Source organism: Camelus dromedarius, chromosome 7 (genome assembly GCF_036321535.1).
Source record: "Camelus dromedarius isolate mCamDro1 chromosome 7, mCamDro1.pat, whole genome shotgun sequence".
Lineage (NCBI taxonomy): Eukaryota > Metazoa > Chordata > Mammalia > Artiodactyla > Camelidae > Camelus > Camelus dromedarius.
In genome coordinates, this window is record NC_087442.1 from 9,947,316 (window position 1) to 9,961,283 (window position 13,968).

Sequence of the window (13,968 nt, forward strand, 5' to 3'; positions counted from 1 at the left end):
AGCCGAAGAGAATTCTCTATTCAAGGGGCATGTGCCCTTAGAGCATTTGATCAAGTCAACCAAGAGACTGTGGCTGGTGTGGATGTGGTGATGTCGCATTAACACGAGCGAAATCCAGCTGAGGCATTAAAGGAGAAAGAATGGAGGATGGAAGAGCGGGCACCAAGTCAAATCACTTTTTCCTAATCAGTGGTAACACACTAGTCAGGTCGGATGGCCTGGCAATAGGCCAGTTTCTTCAGAGCCTCTTTGACCTCTCGGTTCCTCAGGCAATAAATGAACGGGTTGAGAGCAGGAGTGACAATGGCATAGAAGACAGAAATCACTTTGTTCATGTTGAAGGCATGGATGGCTCGAGGCCGGGCATACATGAAAATAGTAGCTGAATAGAAGATGGTGACCACCACGAGGTGGGAGGCACAAGTAGAGAAGGCCCTCTGCTTTCCCGTGGGCATGCATAGGACAGTGGCCAGAATGCACCCGTAGGACAGGACAGTGATAGAGAGGGGGAAGAGGAAGATGACCAGTGCCAGGACAAAGTCCACCAACTCAGCCATGGACATGTCTGTGCAGGAGAGGTTAAGTACTGGAGAGATGTCGCAGAAGAAGTGATTGATGACATTGGGGCCACAAAAGCTGAGGCGAGAGATGAAGCAGATCTTAGCCAAGGAGATGCCAAAGCCTGTGGCCCAGGAACCAAGAGCCAGGCGGAAGCAGAGCCCATGGCTCATAACGGTGGGGTAGTGGAGTGGGCGGCAGATGGCCACGTAACGGTCGTAGGCCATGGCAGCCAGGAGCACACATTCTGTGCACATGAGTGCAATGAAGAAGTAAAGTTGTATCATACAGTGAGCGAAGGAGATGCTGTTGCTCGCAGACCAAAAACTGAACAGCAACTTGGGTACAGTCACAGAGATGTACCAGGTCTCCAAGAAAGACAGGTTGGCCAGGAAGAAGTACATAGGCTTGTGCAGTGGCCGGTTCTGCTGCACCAACAGGATGATGATCATGTTTTCAGCCACTGTCAGAATATAGGCCACAAGGAACATGAGGAACACTGCTGCACGCACACCCCCGCTCCCAGGGAACCCCACCAGAATGAACTTGGTGACCCGTGTCTGGTTCTCCACCTCCATATTGGAGACACAGGGCTTAGCTCTCCTGGAGGAAAAAAATCACTTGGTCAGATTCGATGGTCCAGTTAGAATCCTCCATCTTTTGCCTTCTCTGACTAGTAATAACAGTGGTGGATACCATTTTTAAATAATATATCATAGGTTAGATCATACACTGGGTGTATTATGCACAGAATGTGATTTGATTCCCACATAGCCTCTTTATACATGTTATTATACCCATCTTAGTGATGAAGAAACTGAGTTTTAGAGCAGTATTATGTAACTTACCACATTCCCACTGGTAGCTGGGCCGGAATCACATTCAAGTCTAAGTCTAAACACCTACCTGCCCTCCATAACCACATCCAAGTTAAACATGATCAAAGCTCCACGTTCCATGTTACCACTGCCAATTCAAAAGGATGCAATGGCTTTCCTGGCCTCCACCCAGAGCTCTGGAAGCTTTGCCTTACAGTTCATTTATCCTTCACATACCGTTCCATTTTCCCTCTACTGCGTGTAGAGTGCAGACAGAGTGCAACTGCATTGTCTGGGAGGTGCGTGGGGAGGTGGGACAGGGAGAGAGTTAGGCTTTTCCGTATGAAAAGCCTGGACTTCAGTCAAGTACCAGGTTTGCCCATAAATTGCTCTATGACCTTGAAGTCTTTTTTTTTTAACATTTTTTTATTGAGTTATAGTCATTTGACAATGTTGTGTCAAATTCCATAGAATCTTGTATATATGACCTTGAAATCTTATGCTCCCTGAAACCCAATTTCCTCTTCTGCAAATGTGAATATTAATATTTATTTAGCTTATATCAATGTGGATCAAAACCCAGATGAAATAATGTAAGTAAAATTTTATATAAACTCTGCACGACAGGCAGGGTTGGGCTAACAGGAGCAAGGAAAGCCACGGCTGTGGGGCGAGCAGACAGACATGAGCTTCCTCTCAGGGAGATTCAAATCCTTGGGGGTGGGGGTGAGAGTCTCTGAGAAGAGATTTTTTAAAATAAGCAAACAAAAAGAAATATATAATAAAATCTCAGATGTTTTCTATGAAGGTTAAAAAACAGAACGTGATACTGGTGTGATCGGGGAAGGCCCCCCTGACCTCTGGAGGAGGTTGACATTTAGGCAGAGAAGGATGCCAGGGCCCAGCCCTTTGAAGAGCTGAGGAGGGAGAGAGCTGCACTGAGATGAGCCAACACTGCTGTGCAGTGATGCTTGAGGAACAGGTGGGAAAGGTTGGCAGGGCCAGAATGTGCAAGACCCCATTGGTCATCATAGGGGATCTGAAGAGTGGTCTAAATATAATGAGAAGCAAGTGAAAGGTTTAAAGTGGAATAGGGGCACAGTATGAGTTATGCTGTGGAAAGATAACACTGTTGTTCAAAAGACTCTATGAAAGCAAGAGGGGGGTTGTGAGGTTGACGGGGGCTACTCAGAGAAGGTGGTGGTAACCTTGAAGAGCGTGGTTTCAGAGGAGTGGGTGCATTTCAGAAACATTTTAGAAGAATCTTTTTTTTTAACAGGTGAACTTAATTTTAATAACATAGTCTACTTAACCCAGTATACCCAAAATATTGTATTTCAACATGCAATCAATATAAAAAAAATCAATGAGGTATTTCACATTCTCTCCTCACATTAAGTCTTTGAAATCCAGCATGCATTTCACACTTAGGCAGCACATCTCAGTTGGGACTAGCCACATTTCAGGTTCCTAATAGCCACCTGTGACTACGTGCAGGGCAGTTTTAGAAGCCTGTAAGACACATTTTTCCTTCCTAAGCATTTGCCTACTTGTCAGTAGAACTCTGCAGGTGTTCACTACAGCATCTGCACTACTGTAGAAGTTCCAAACATAGAAGAATCTTTAAAGGTAACTGATGGAAGAATCTTTAAAGGTAAACAGGTGAGGAAGAGAGAAATCAAGGAGGGACCTCAGATGTATGGCTTATTATATGGAACTGGTGCCTTCTGCTATGATGGAGAAAACTTGGGATGTTTACAGACATTTTCCTTAGAGTTGACAAGACGGCAATGGGCAAGAATTTGGTAGGGCTTTGTTTTAATTAGTTTTAACATAAAGCCCGAGCAATTGGTCCACAGCATTCTCTAATGATAATATATTAAGCACTTACTAGGTCCTGGAAGTTCTTTGCTGAGTAATTTTCAAAACGATATTCCATTTAATCCACAAAACAATACAAATGAGGTATTGTTATTCTAATAAATGTCACATTAAGTAACACTTCCAAGTTAGAAATGAGAAATCAGAATTACAGGAAAGCTGAAGTCTGTCTGGCTGCAAAGGCATGGCCTTAACCACTAGGCTGTCTCACATCCAGTTGAGGACTACCAGACTTTGCACTCACACCGCTTCTTTTATATTTAAGATGCCTGATGATATTAGGAAATGCTCTTTAATCCTACTGAAATTTCAGTATCAGCACAGGCTATTAGAGATGAGTCCAAATTTAAAGAAATACCAATATGACACAGAAACATATTCAATTACACAGGTAAAATGAACATATAGAAATGCTTGGTAAATGCCTCAGAGAAGAGATACTCATTGGACTGAGTCTTACAGTAGAAGTGAGAGGACGAAACATTTTAGGCAGACGAATTAGAGTAAACAAATACATGGAAGTGTGAAACAGCCTGACATTTTCAAGGAAGCAACTCGTTAAGACCTATTGACTGTGTGAATGGACAGATTACTAGTGAATGAATGGGTAGGAAAGGTGTGAGACAGAGAGAGCAGGGGGCAGGGATGCAGAGAGAGACAGAGACAGAGAAATAAAATAATGTCAAGAATCAGATCATGGAGACCTTTATGGGGAATATTAAGTCATTTAAGAATGAGTCTATATTACAGACAATAAATAATCACTATAATCATGGAATATTTCTCGGCAGCTGAAAACATCCTCATATTTTACCCTGGCTTTGGATGTGGGAGTATGGATTTGGATGGGTCGGGGCTGCCAAGTCAGAGATTGAGAGATGAGTTAAAGACAACACACTTACAGCAGGCACTTAAAGACACACACAAAGAAGAGAAAAATTACCCCAGTTACAATGTTTGTTAAAGAAACAAAGATGAACACGTTCAGACATACCTGTTCACAAGCTGCACAGGTAACTGCACTCCCAGAAGAAGCTCAATAACAACAAAAAATTCCCCTGTTTTCCATCAGCAAAATGAAGAGTGCACAGGCACTAACTATTACACACGAATAGGAGGAACTGACCACATGTATTGTCAATGTATTATTTTACCAGAAAATTTGTAGACCTTTTCACTCATAATAATTTCTACTTCACCACAGTGTATTCAAATTTGTTACCCCTAATAGCAGAGTTTTGCCATTGATCTAGAATCAGGTATCTTAGCTTCTCTCCATTCTTGAGCCTGCTTTGTATGCACTTTCCTTCAATTCTGTCTGCATTCTACACAAGCGTAGGTTCCCAGTAATTAATACTTGATAAAACAGCATACCCTCCTTCCCCATCAAGACAACAGCAGTTTCTGTAACCACTATCACAAATGAACTGTGGGGAAGATGCCGCAGCCTGCAGCATGAGGATGTCAGAAGGCATGGTAGGGACCTGCAGCTTGGGATCAGAATCTGGGGTGCTTATTTCTGAGCCAACACCAAGAGATGCTCCTCAAAAGTAGTAGAGGGGATGTGTTCTCTCTGATCAGGGCACATCTGGCTGTACTTAGATTTTAGAAGATGAGACCGTCACCCTGATTAATCGCTGGGAACTGAGAATGGGTAAAAGTGGGAAGCATGACAACAGAATTAAATGTTTAGGATGTAAACTTTGCTGTGTCATATGAACCTGAAACAGAGCTGCCTGCATAGTTAGAAGGGGATGCTCTGAGCAGGGACACTTACCTTGACTCAGCAGCCTCCGATGGAGCCGAATGTGAAAAGAAATTCTTCACTGATTCTAAAATAGGAAGAAGTAGAAAAGAAAGATTCAGGTATTGAATAGAGATGCGAGGAACTCACTGTCTAAACGCACAAAGTGTGAATCGGCACAGATTACCCAACTGCTTCCAAACTGACAGCCAGGAATAGATGAGAGGGGAGCCCTAGGCCCTAGGACCACATCTGTGCCTGATGTGGCACCAGGAAGGCTCTCCCAGCATCCCGGGGCCAGAGCACCCATTGCCTTCCTGGCAGAAGCTGCAGTGGTCTTAGGCACTCCAAGGTGTGAAGACCTCTGGATTCTGAGCGTTTTATACGGTTTCAAGACCTGCCCTACAGCTCTGCAGACACCCACGAGAAAAGCCCTTTGACGATGGCACTTTTGGTCTCTCGCGGGAGCCATGAGCCATTTCTATTTGCCCATTTGTGGCAGTCTTACTTATTTTATACAATATTAGTTCCATAGGCGGGAACGCCCACTTATGGCTGCACACTTTGAAGATAATCACATTGGAATTTATTCTTTGTTGAAACATGAAGAGAAAAAATTACTACTTTTAAATTTATTTAGAGACTTTCAATTATTCAATCTTCAGTTACTGGAAAACAGGACAATCATATCAGTGCTCCAAGGGAGGTACTAATATTGAAAGTAAGCCTATCGCTACACTTAATGAATTTTTAAATAAAAGTTGGTGTTTTAAACGCTAGTGCCATAGTTGTGTGCCAACTTTGTCGTGATGTGGTCACCACTACTTTGCAGCTGCCCATGGGAACCACTTGACCAATATTTTACGTCCTGGGACAAAACTTCGGTTTACGAAACATCACTTCTCTGTGACCTGCTGAACTGTTAAGTAGCCCTCACAGAAAGAAAAGCCGTCAAATTCATTGGGATTTCATGCAACGGTCAATAGAGTTATGGGGCAGCCATTAGCAATTCAGTTCACCACATGTGTTTATGGTAATTAAGCAGCCTTTAATATAGGGTCTCTTCTAGGGCTGAAGTAGGAAAACCAAACTGCAACAAATAAAAAATAAAGCACTTCTTCTAAATCTCTGCCCCCTATTTGTCTCAAAATTCTGGGAAAACTCTGACATCCTGTAAAATGTAGCATTTGATGTCATCCACAATTTCCCAAAATGGGTTTTCAATCTATCATGATGTGGTGGTCACTAATGAAAACAAAAAATGACAGAGCATCCACCAAACAGTATTTGTGCTAACCAGGCTCTGGTCACCTGTTGTGGTGGCAGTGTGCAAGGGAGACTGAAAAGGGGGAGCGTACTTGTCCAAAGACAGGGAATGCTCATCTATTGTGGGTGGGTTCTATGCATTACTGTGCCTGTGGTTCCTTATGCAGGAGGCTTAGGGTCCAAATTTCATACAAATCATTTCAAAGAGGTTGGAGATGTTCAGCAGATACAAACTGGCTATATTCTACAACTTGCTTGCACTATCTTATCCTAGAATTCAGATGCACAGGCTTTATACAAGATCTTATGGTAGCTCACAGTGAAAAAATGTGACAATGAATATATATATGTTCATGTATAACTGAAAAATGGTGCTCTGCACTGGAATTTGACACAACGTTGTAAAATGACTATAACTCAATCAAAAATTAAAAAAAAAAAATTGTGTGAGGAATTACCGGGCCGTTTTCCACGACGGCTGCACTGTTCACATTTTCTGTAGCCAATGCTTGTTATCACCTGACTCTGATGCTCGTCATTCTGATGGCTGTGAAGCATATCTTATTGTGGTTTTCATTGGCATTTCCCCGATAATTAGTTATGTTGAACATTTTTTCATGTGTTTACTGGTTATTTGTATATTTTGGAGAAATGTCTATTTAAATCGCCCATTTTAAATTAGACTACTTGTCTTTTTATTATTGAGTTGTATGAATCCTTTGTATGTTGTGAATACATGCCCCTTATCAGAAAAAAAAAAGATACACAGGCTTTTCTTGGAGCTGTCTGTTTACACTTGTTGGCAGTTCCAGGTTGTATGTTGTGAATACATGCCCCTTATCAGAAGAAAAAAAAAAAAGATACACAGGCTTTTCTTGGAGCTGTCTGTTTATACTTGTTGGCAGTTTCAGGTTGTATGTTGTGAATACATGCCCCTTATCAGAAAAAAAAAAAAAGATACACAGGCTTTTCTTGGAGCTGTCTGTTTATACTTGTTGGCATTTCCAGGTTGGAGAATTCTGCAGATCCCTGTCCAGGGCATGTGGGAAGCAACAAGGAAACCCAGGGAATTCCATTGTCTGTCATGTTGTTTCTCTGGTCCTGAGGTCCTTTGGTTGGTCCCTCCCTTTTTCCCCAGAGTTTTCCTGTATCTGTTGTGTTATGTCCAGGTTTTTTAATTGTAAAGGACAGTTCATTTTTTTTTTTATTGCTGAGTGGTATTCCAGTATACAGATGTTACCACTGTTATCTATTCACCATTGAATGGATATTTAGTTCTGTTTGGGGCATACTTTCAACAGTTACCCAGGATGATTACAACTCTGTTTTAGCCCTCACTTCCTATTGTATAGAGCCTGAAGGTCACCTAGAGGTGAAATCATTGGATCTTCTCTGGCTTTCTCTAAGCATGAGTCCAGCCCCGAGTATGTGTGAAGCCTTCTCAATTCCTTTGTATGTACCTGAGGTTTTAAAAGCTCTTATTCACCCTGTATGTCTTTTTCCAGCCTCTTCCTTCCCAACCTTTTCAGTCTGTCTGTTGGGGGTCTCAACTGTTATCTCTAGTGTCAAGCTGCTGCAGCTGATACTTTTGCCTTTAAATACTTTTGGTAAATGCCATCTGGAAAGCCATCCCAGCCCTGAGAATACTCTGAGTTGGCAAAACAAAGGCAAGCCTGCGTGTCTGTCCTTCGGGTGGCTGCCAGAGAGAGGTTGAAACCACCAAAATGCTTTGAGAATAAGGTCCAGGTTGCTATTTCTGGCTAGCAATATGCACCAGGTAAAGGTAATGGCCTGCACGCCAAATTTCTAATTTCCTTTTTGATTTATGGGTTATTTAGAAAAATGGGGTTTAATTGACAACATCTTGGGGGATTTTCCAGACGTGTTTCTGTTACTTGCTTCTGATTTAATTCCATTATGTTTGAAGAAAATGCTCTGTATGATTTCAATTATTTTACATGTGTTGATATTTATATTCTTCTATTGTTGAATGGGGTGTCATTTAGGACAGATTGATTCAAGTTTGCTTTATCTTTACTGGTTTTTGTCTACTTGATCTGTCAAATACCGGAGAATGATGTTAACATCTCCAATAATAATGGTGAATTTGCCTACTTTTTATGTATCTGTAGTTCTGTTATTAGATTACCAGAATGTTTAAAGTTTTCTTGACTAACCAATATCCTTATTATTATATAATGTCCTACAATTTACCTTGTAATATTCTTTACTATGCTGATCACTTCATTTGATAGTAATATAGTTACTTCAGCTTCCTAACTTTAATATTGCATGGCATGCTTTTTTCATCTTTTCACTTTTAAATCCATCTATGTCTTCATATTTAAAGCGGATCAATTGTAGAGAGCAGATAGCTGAGTCTTTCTGTTTTATTCTACATGATGTCTTTTAATTATTATGCCTCGACCATTTTCATTAAGTGTTATTATGGATACACTTGCATTTAAATCTATCATGTTTCTATTTGCTTTCCATTTTGTCTAATTTGTTCTTTGTTTCTCTTTTCTGCCTCTCTGCCTTTTTATGTTATCTTAATTATTTCATTTTACACCTATTGCTTATTAGTTAAATCTCTTTTCAAGTCAGCAGTAAGAGTCGGAAGAACTTTCCACAGACTAACTCCTGTCTCCAAAAATGACACTCGGTGAGTCAGCACGATGGGTAGTAGCAGTATTCCTGAAAGCCATTTCTGAAAGCCAACCTGCGTGACTAGCAATTTAACTATAAATTGGAGTGACTGAGAATAACATTAAAATATCCTATGGAATCCAAACTAAGTGCACATGTACTGGTTTGATTAGTGTCCCCCAAAACACATGTCCACCCAAAACCTCAGAATGTGACTTTATTTGGAAGTAGGGTCTTTGTAAATGTAATCAGCTCAGATTTTGAGATGAAATTATTCTGGATTTAAAGTGGGCCCTAGACTCAATGACAGGTGCCTTTATAAGAAGGGAAGACACCAGGAGCCACGTGGAGAAGACAGAACTAAGCAGAGATTGCAAGTGTGCCGACACAAGCCAAAGAATACCTGGGGCCACCAGCACCTGGAAGAGATAAGGAAGGATTCTTTCCTGGGAGCTGCAGAAGGAACATGGCCCTACTGACAGCTTGATTTTGAACTTCTAGACTCCAGAACTGTGATAAGATAAATTTCTGTAGTTTTAAGCCACCTAGTTTGTGGTACTTAGCCATGGCAGCCTTAGGAATTGAATTCAGTACCTCAACTCAAGTTTCCCGTAGCTGGAGTTCCAAAATGTTCATAACCACATTGGTACCATCTACCACTAGGTAAAGTATGAAAGATGGAAAATAAGAATGAAAAATGACATTAGTTGAACCAATTGCAATTAAAGTTCTTAATTGTGAAAATTTTCATAAGGTAAATATAACTTAAACACACACACACACACCCATGTACCTTGGAGGACCCCATGCAAGTAAGGAGCCCTGAAGTTTAAGCTTCTTTAGCTCCATGGGTAATGCACTTCAGGACGTAGAAGAGGAGAGTTAACTGCAAATACAATGTCCTTGAGACAATCATAGTGTATATAAGGAATGATCATACAAGTGGACATGGAACCTACGCTGGGAAAGAAGTGGGGCCAAATATTTTACAAGTTATACTCTATGGTGTGAACTAGAAAAATAGAAATAGGAACAAATGATCAGAGAGTGGGGTACTTGACGCGGAGACATTAAAGGGAGTGCAAATATTGACAATGGAGTATGAGGCGGCGTTTAAGGTATAATCACAGAAGCAGGTGACTGCAGTGGGTCAGAGGACAAAGACTGGAAAGAAATAAAAAGTCAAGTAACTGAGATGACAGGATACTGAATGGACCTTTTGCATCAATGCAGATATTCTCACAGGTATGACAGAATTAGTACTAGGCCAGTGTAAAACAAGGAGGGTGGATGGTAAATGAAGGGAAAAAGAGGGGATGGTGGTGCGATAGTCTGATAGCATATGCTTCAAAGGAACTGGAGTCGGTTAGGGAAAAATAAAAAGAGCTTTGGTCTGGAAGAGGCAGAAGATCGGGAAAGATACCCTCTTCATCTTCCTACCCAGCATTAGAGAAAATGAGTCTGTGTTTGAGAGGGCTGATGGGCATCAGCACTCTCAGTGAATAGTCGGGTTGAAGTTAGAGCAAGAAAGAGAAGAATACATTCAAAAAAGACACTCAGAATAAGGAGCACTTTGTGATAATGGAGCACAAGTTTCAGGGGACAACTGGGAATGGCTGTGGTATCAGAGGAGATTTGCATTTTGTTCAGACATTTAGAGCAAATTAAGATAAAAGCCCAGATGATGAAGGACAAGCTGTAGAGTGTGGACTTCCTGCCAAGCCTCAGATAAACAAGTTTGTGAAGCATGAAGAATTACTTGGGATAGTCTCTAAAGGGAAAGTGGTTAATCAGAGCTAATTAAGACCTGTTTCTAGACACTGGGCTCTATCCAAGTCCTTATCCCCTGTGGGGGCAACGGCATCATTTTGTACTCACCACACTGGCCTTTGTTTCTTCACTTTCAACATACAGAAATTTAGAGCTTTTAAAACTCAATTTTACACTTAGAAGGTTTTAGTTCATTGCCTGTCCTATCACAACTTCAGTTTCATGCCCTCCCCAATCCTTTATTTTAAGCATCTTTTGTTGTCTAAAGTTTTCACGTTTTTTGTTTTATTTGCTATAGTCTTAGTGAAGGATGAATGGGTAATAATTTTGAGTTCTTGCATATGTAAACATGGTTTTCTGTCAGCACTTGAAAGTGAATGACGTCAAGAGAATGAAAAGACAAGCCACAGGCTGGGAGACAATTTTTACAAAAGATACATTGGGTAAAGAATTGTTTTCTAAAATATACAAGTAACTTTTAAAAATCAACAATAAGAAAACAAACAAGCTGATTAAAAAATGGCCTAAAGATCTTGAGAGACACCTCATCAAAGAAGACATAGAGATGGCAAATAAACATATGAAAAGATGCACCATATCACGTGTCTTCAGGAAATGCAATTAACAGTAAAATACCACTATGCACCTGTTAGAATGGCCAAAATCTAAAAGTACTGACAACACCGCATGCTGGTGAAATACGGGGCAATAGAAACTCTCATTCGCTGATGGTGGGAATGCAGGATGGTACAGCCACTTTGGAAGGCAGTTTAGTGGTTTCCTACAAAACAAAACAAACTTTTATCATACGATCCAGCAATCCTGCTATTTGGTATTTACTCAGAGGAGTCAAAAATATGTCCACACAAAACCTGCACAAAGATGTTTACAGGCAGCTCTATTTGGATTACCAAAACTTAGAAGCAAATAAGATGTCCTTCAGTAGGTGAATGGGTAAATGTCTGTGGTATATGCAGACAACAGGATATTATTCAGTTCCAAAAAGAAATGATTAAGCCATGAAAAGACATGAAGGAAACTTAAATGTACATTATTAAGTGAAAGAAGCCAGTCTGAAAAGGCTGAAGACTATATGATTCCAACTATAAAACATCATGGATTTATTTTTACCAAGTTCTCAGTGATATATAATTGAGATGTACTATTTGGGATTTATTTTTATAAATTTTTCTGCTTATTGTATCTATGAAACCAAAAGACAAAGTAAACAAATGGAGTGAACTGGAATCAAAATTCAAAATAATCTTGGCAGATTGGCGGGAGGTGTGAAAATCAATAATAATTAGCAGAACAAAATATACATACCTTTATTTAAGTTTAAAAAAAGAGTACAGTGAGTGTAAAGACTTAGTAACCATTTTATAGGAAACAGGTGTTAGGAAATTAGTCAAATAAAAGACTATGGTGATGAATTATTTTGAAAATAGATAGTGGCAATGTTTGCACAACAATGTGAATGTAATTAACACCAGTGAACTGTACACTTAAAATGGCAAATTTTATGTTACATAGTGTATATGTGAACACAATAAAAAGACTGCAATGAAGCCACAGATTTTGCATCTTAAAAGCAAATGAGATCCAATGTAATGGTCTGAACAAATACTGGGTTTTATATCATTTATTTCAGGACATCACATCACAGTCTAGATCAAGGCACACAGGGTACTGGAAGTTCCAAAACTGATTTTATTTAGGAAAGAGTTGGAAAAAACCATTTGTGATTATCCCAGAGGAAATAAGACTATTCTACAAATAACTGGAGTATTGTCATGTAGAAAGAAGATCAGACATTCTCCATTCTTTTCCACAAAGTATAAGTAGACCTGATTGGTGCAATTCATCTGTCTATTCATTCCACAAACCAGGTGCGCTTGATGAAGCCATGGATCATTCCTTTAAACACTGATACACTAATGAAATTTTAAAATGGGCAGATGAAGTCTAAATACTATGGTTACCTGGGAGAAGATGACCTAAAAAGAGTCCCTCTCATGAATCACTGACATGTAAATCATCTAGTGTCGGCCTGTGTAAGGAAATCCATTAATCCTGTGAAGGAATGCTTCATTTGAAAGCCAGGATCTAACCATTAACAGTCTTCTTTGGTGTGAGTGTGGCAGTCCCATGTTCACTTCTCTGATGTCCTTTTTGATTTTGATGATAGATAACAAGAAGTTCTTACTTTACCCCCTGCCTCTGAATTTCTCTAAAACCTTATGGAGAGCAGCCATAACTTCCTTATTCCTCAAGCTGTAAATCAAGGGGTTCAACATAGGAGCCACCACAGCATAGACTAAAGCAACCGTCTTCTCCTCTTCCACTGAGGATGCTGACCGTGGCCTCAGGTAGGTGAAAATGGTAGCCCCAAAGCACATACAAACCACAGTGAGGTGGGAGGCGCACGTCCCAAAGGCTTTGCTACGTCCCTGAGAAGAACGAATGTGCAGAACAGCAGCAACTATACGACCGTAGGAGAACAGAACCAGGGAAAAGGGAAGCATGATCAGCAGGAATCCTGAGATGGCCACCATGACCTTGTTGAAGGAGATATCCACACAGGCTAGCCGTAGAACTGCTAAGATCTCACAGGCAAAGTGATTAATAACATTGTGACACAGGGAAAGCCGGAAGGTAATGATTGTTTCCATCAGCGAATTCACAAAACCAGCCACCAAGCAGCCGGCAGCCAGCCCCAGGCACAGCCCTCCGTGCATGATGACTGTGTAGCGCAGCGGGTGGCACACGGCCACATAGCGGTCATAGGCCATGGCTCCCAGCAGGAAGAACTCAGATCCACCCAATGCCAGGGATATGTAGAGCTGGAGCACACAACTCATGAATGGGATGGACTTCTGGACTGAAAGCAGGTGGGCCAACATTTGTGGGGCAAAACTGTTTGTATAACAAAGGTCCACCAAAGATAAAACACTAAGGAAGAAATACATGGGGGTATGAAGCCTGCTGTCCAGCCTGATTAGAAGAAGAATGAGGAAATTTCCCACAATAGTCACCAAGTACATGGCCACGATCAAGACGAAGAGGAAGACCTGAGTCCCCCAGTCACTGGAAAGCCCTAGCAGAATGAACTCATTCACCCCTGTCTGCGTTTTATTCCCCTGGCCCATGAGTTTCTGAGGAACAAACTAAAGATGTCAAAATAACAAATCATGGAAACTCGGGATTGGAAGGTGGTTTTTAGACCACGTGGAGAGCCTACCCACCTGACCTTAAAGTTCTCCTAGAATGTCTCAGCCAAAT

At 40.9% G+C, this 13,968-nt stretch overlaps 2 protein-coding genes across 2 annotated transcripts; both read right to left on the minus strand.

Moving 5' to 3' along the window:
- Nucleotides 1–200: 200 nt before the first annotated feature.
- Nucleotides 201–1,136, minus strand: LOC105095115 (olfactory receptor 6B1). Its single transcript, XM_010987224.1, has one exon. The coding sequence runs from the start codon at nucleotides 1,134–1,136 to the stop codon at nucleotides 201–203; it is 936 nt and encodes a 311-aa protein (XP_010985526.1).
- An 11,733-nt stretch (nucleotides 1,137–12,869) lies between these two features.
- Nucleotides 12,870–13,835, minus strand: LOC105095125 (olfactory receptor-like protein OLF3). The gene has a single exon (XM_031454558.2). It carries the CDS (start codon nucleotides 13,833–13,835, stop codon nucleotides 12,894–12,896), a length of 942 nt encoding a protein of 313 aa, XP_031310418.2. The 3' UTR covers nucleotides 12,870–12,893.
- Nucleotides 13,836–13,968: the final 133 nt, after the last annotated feature.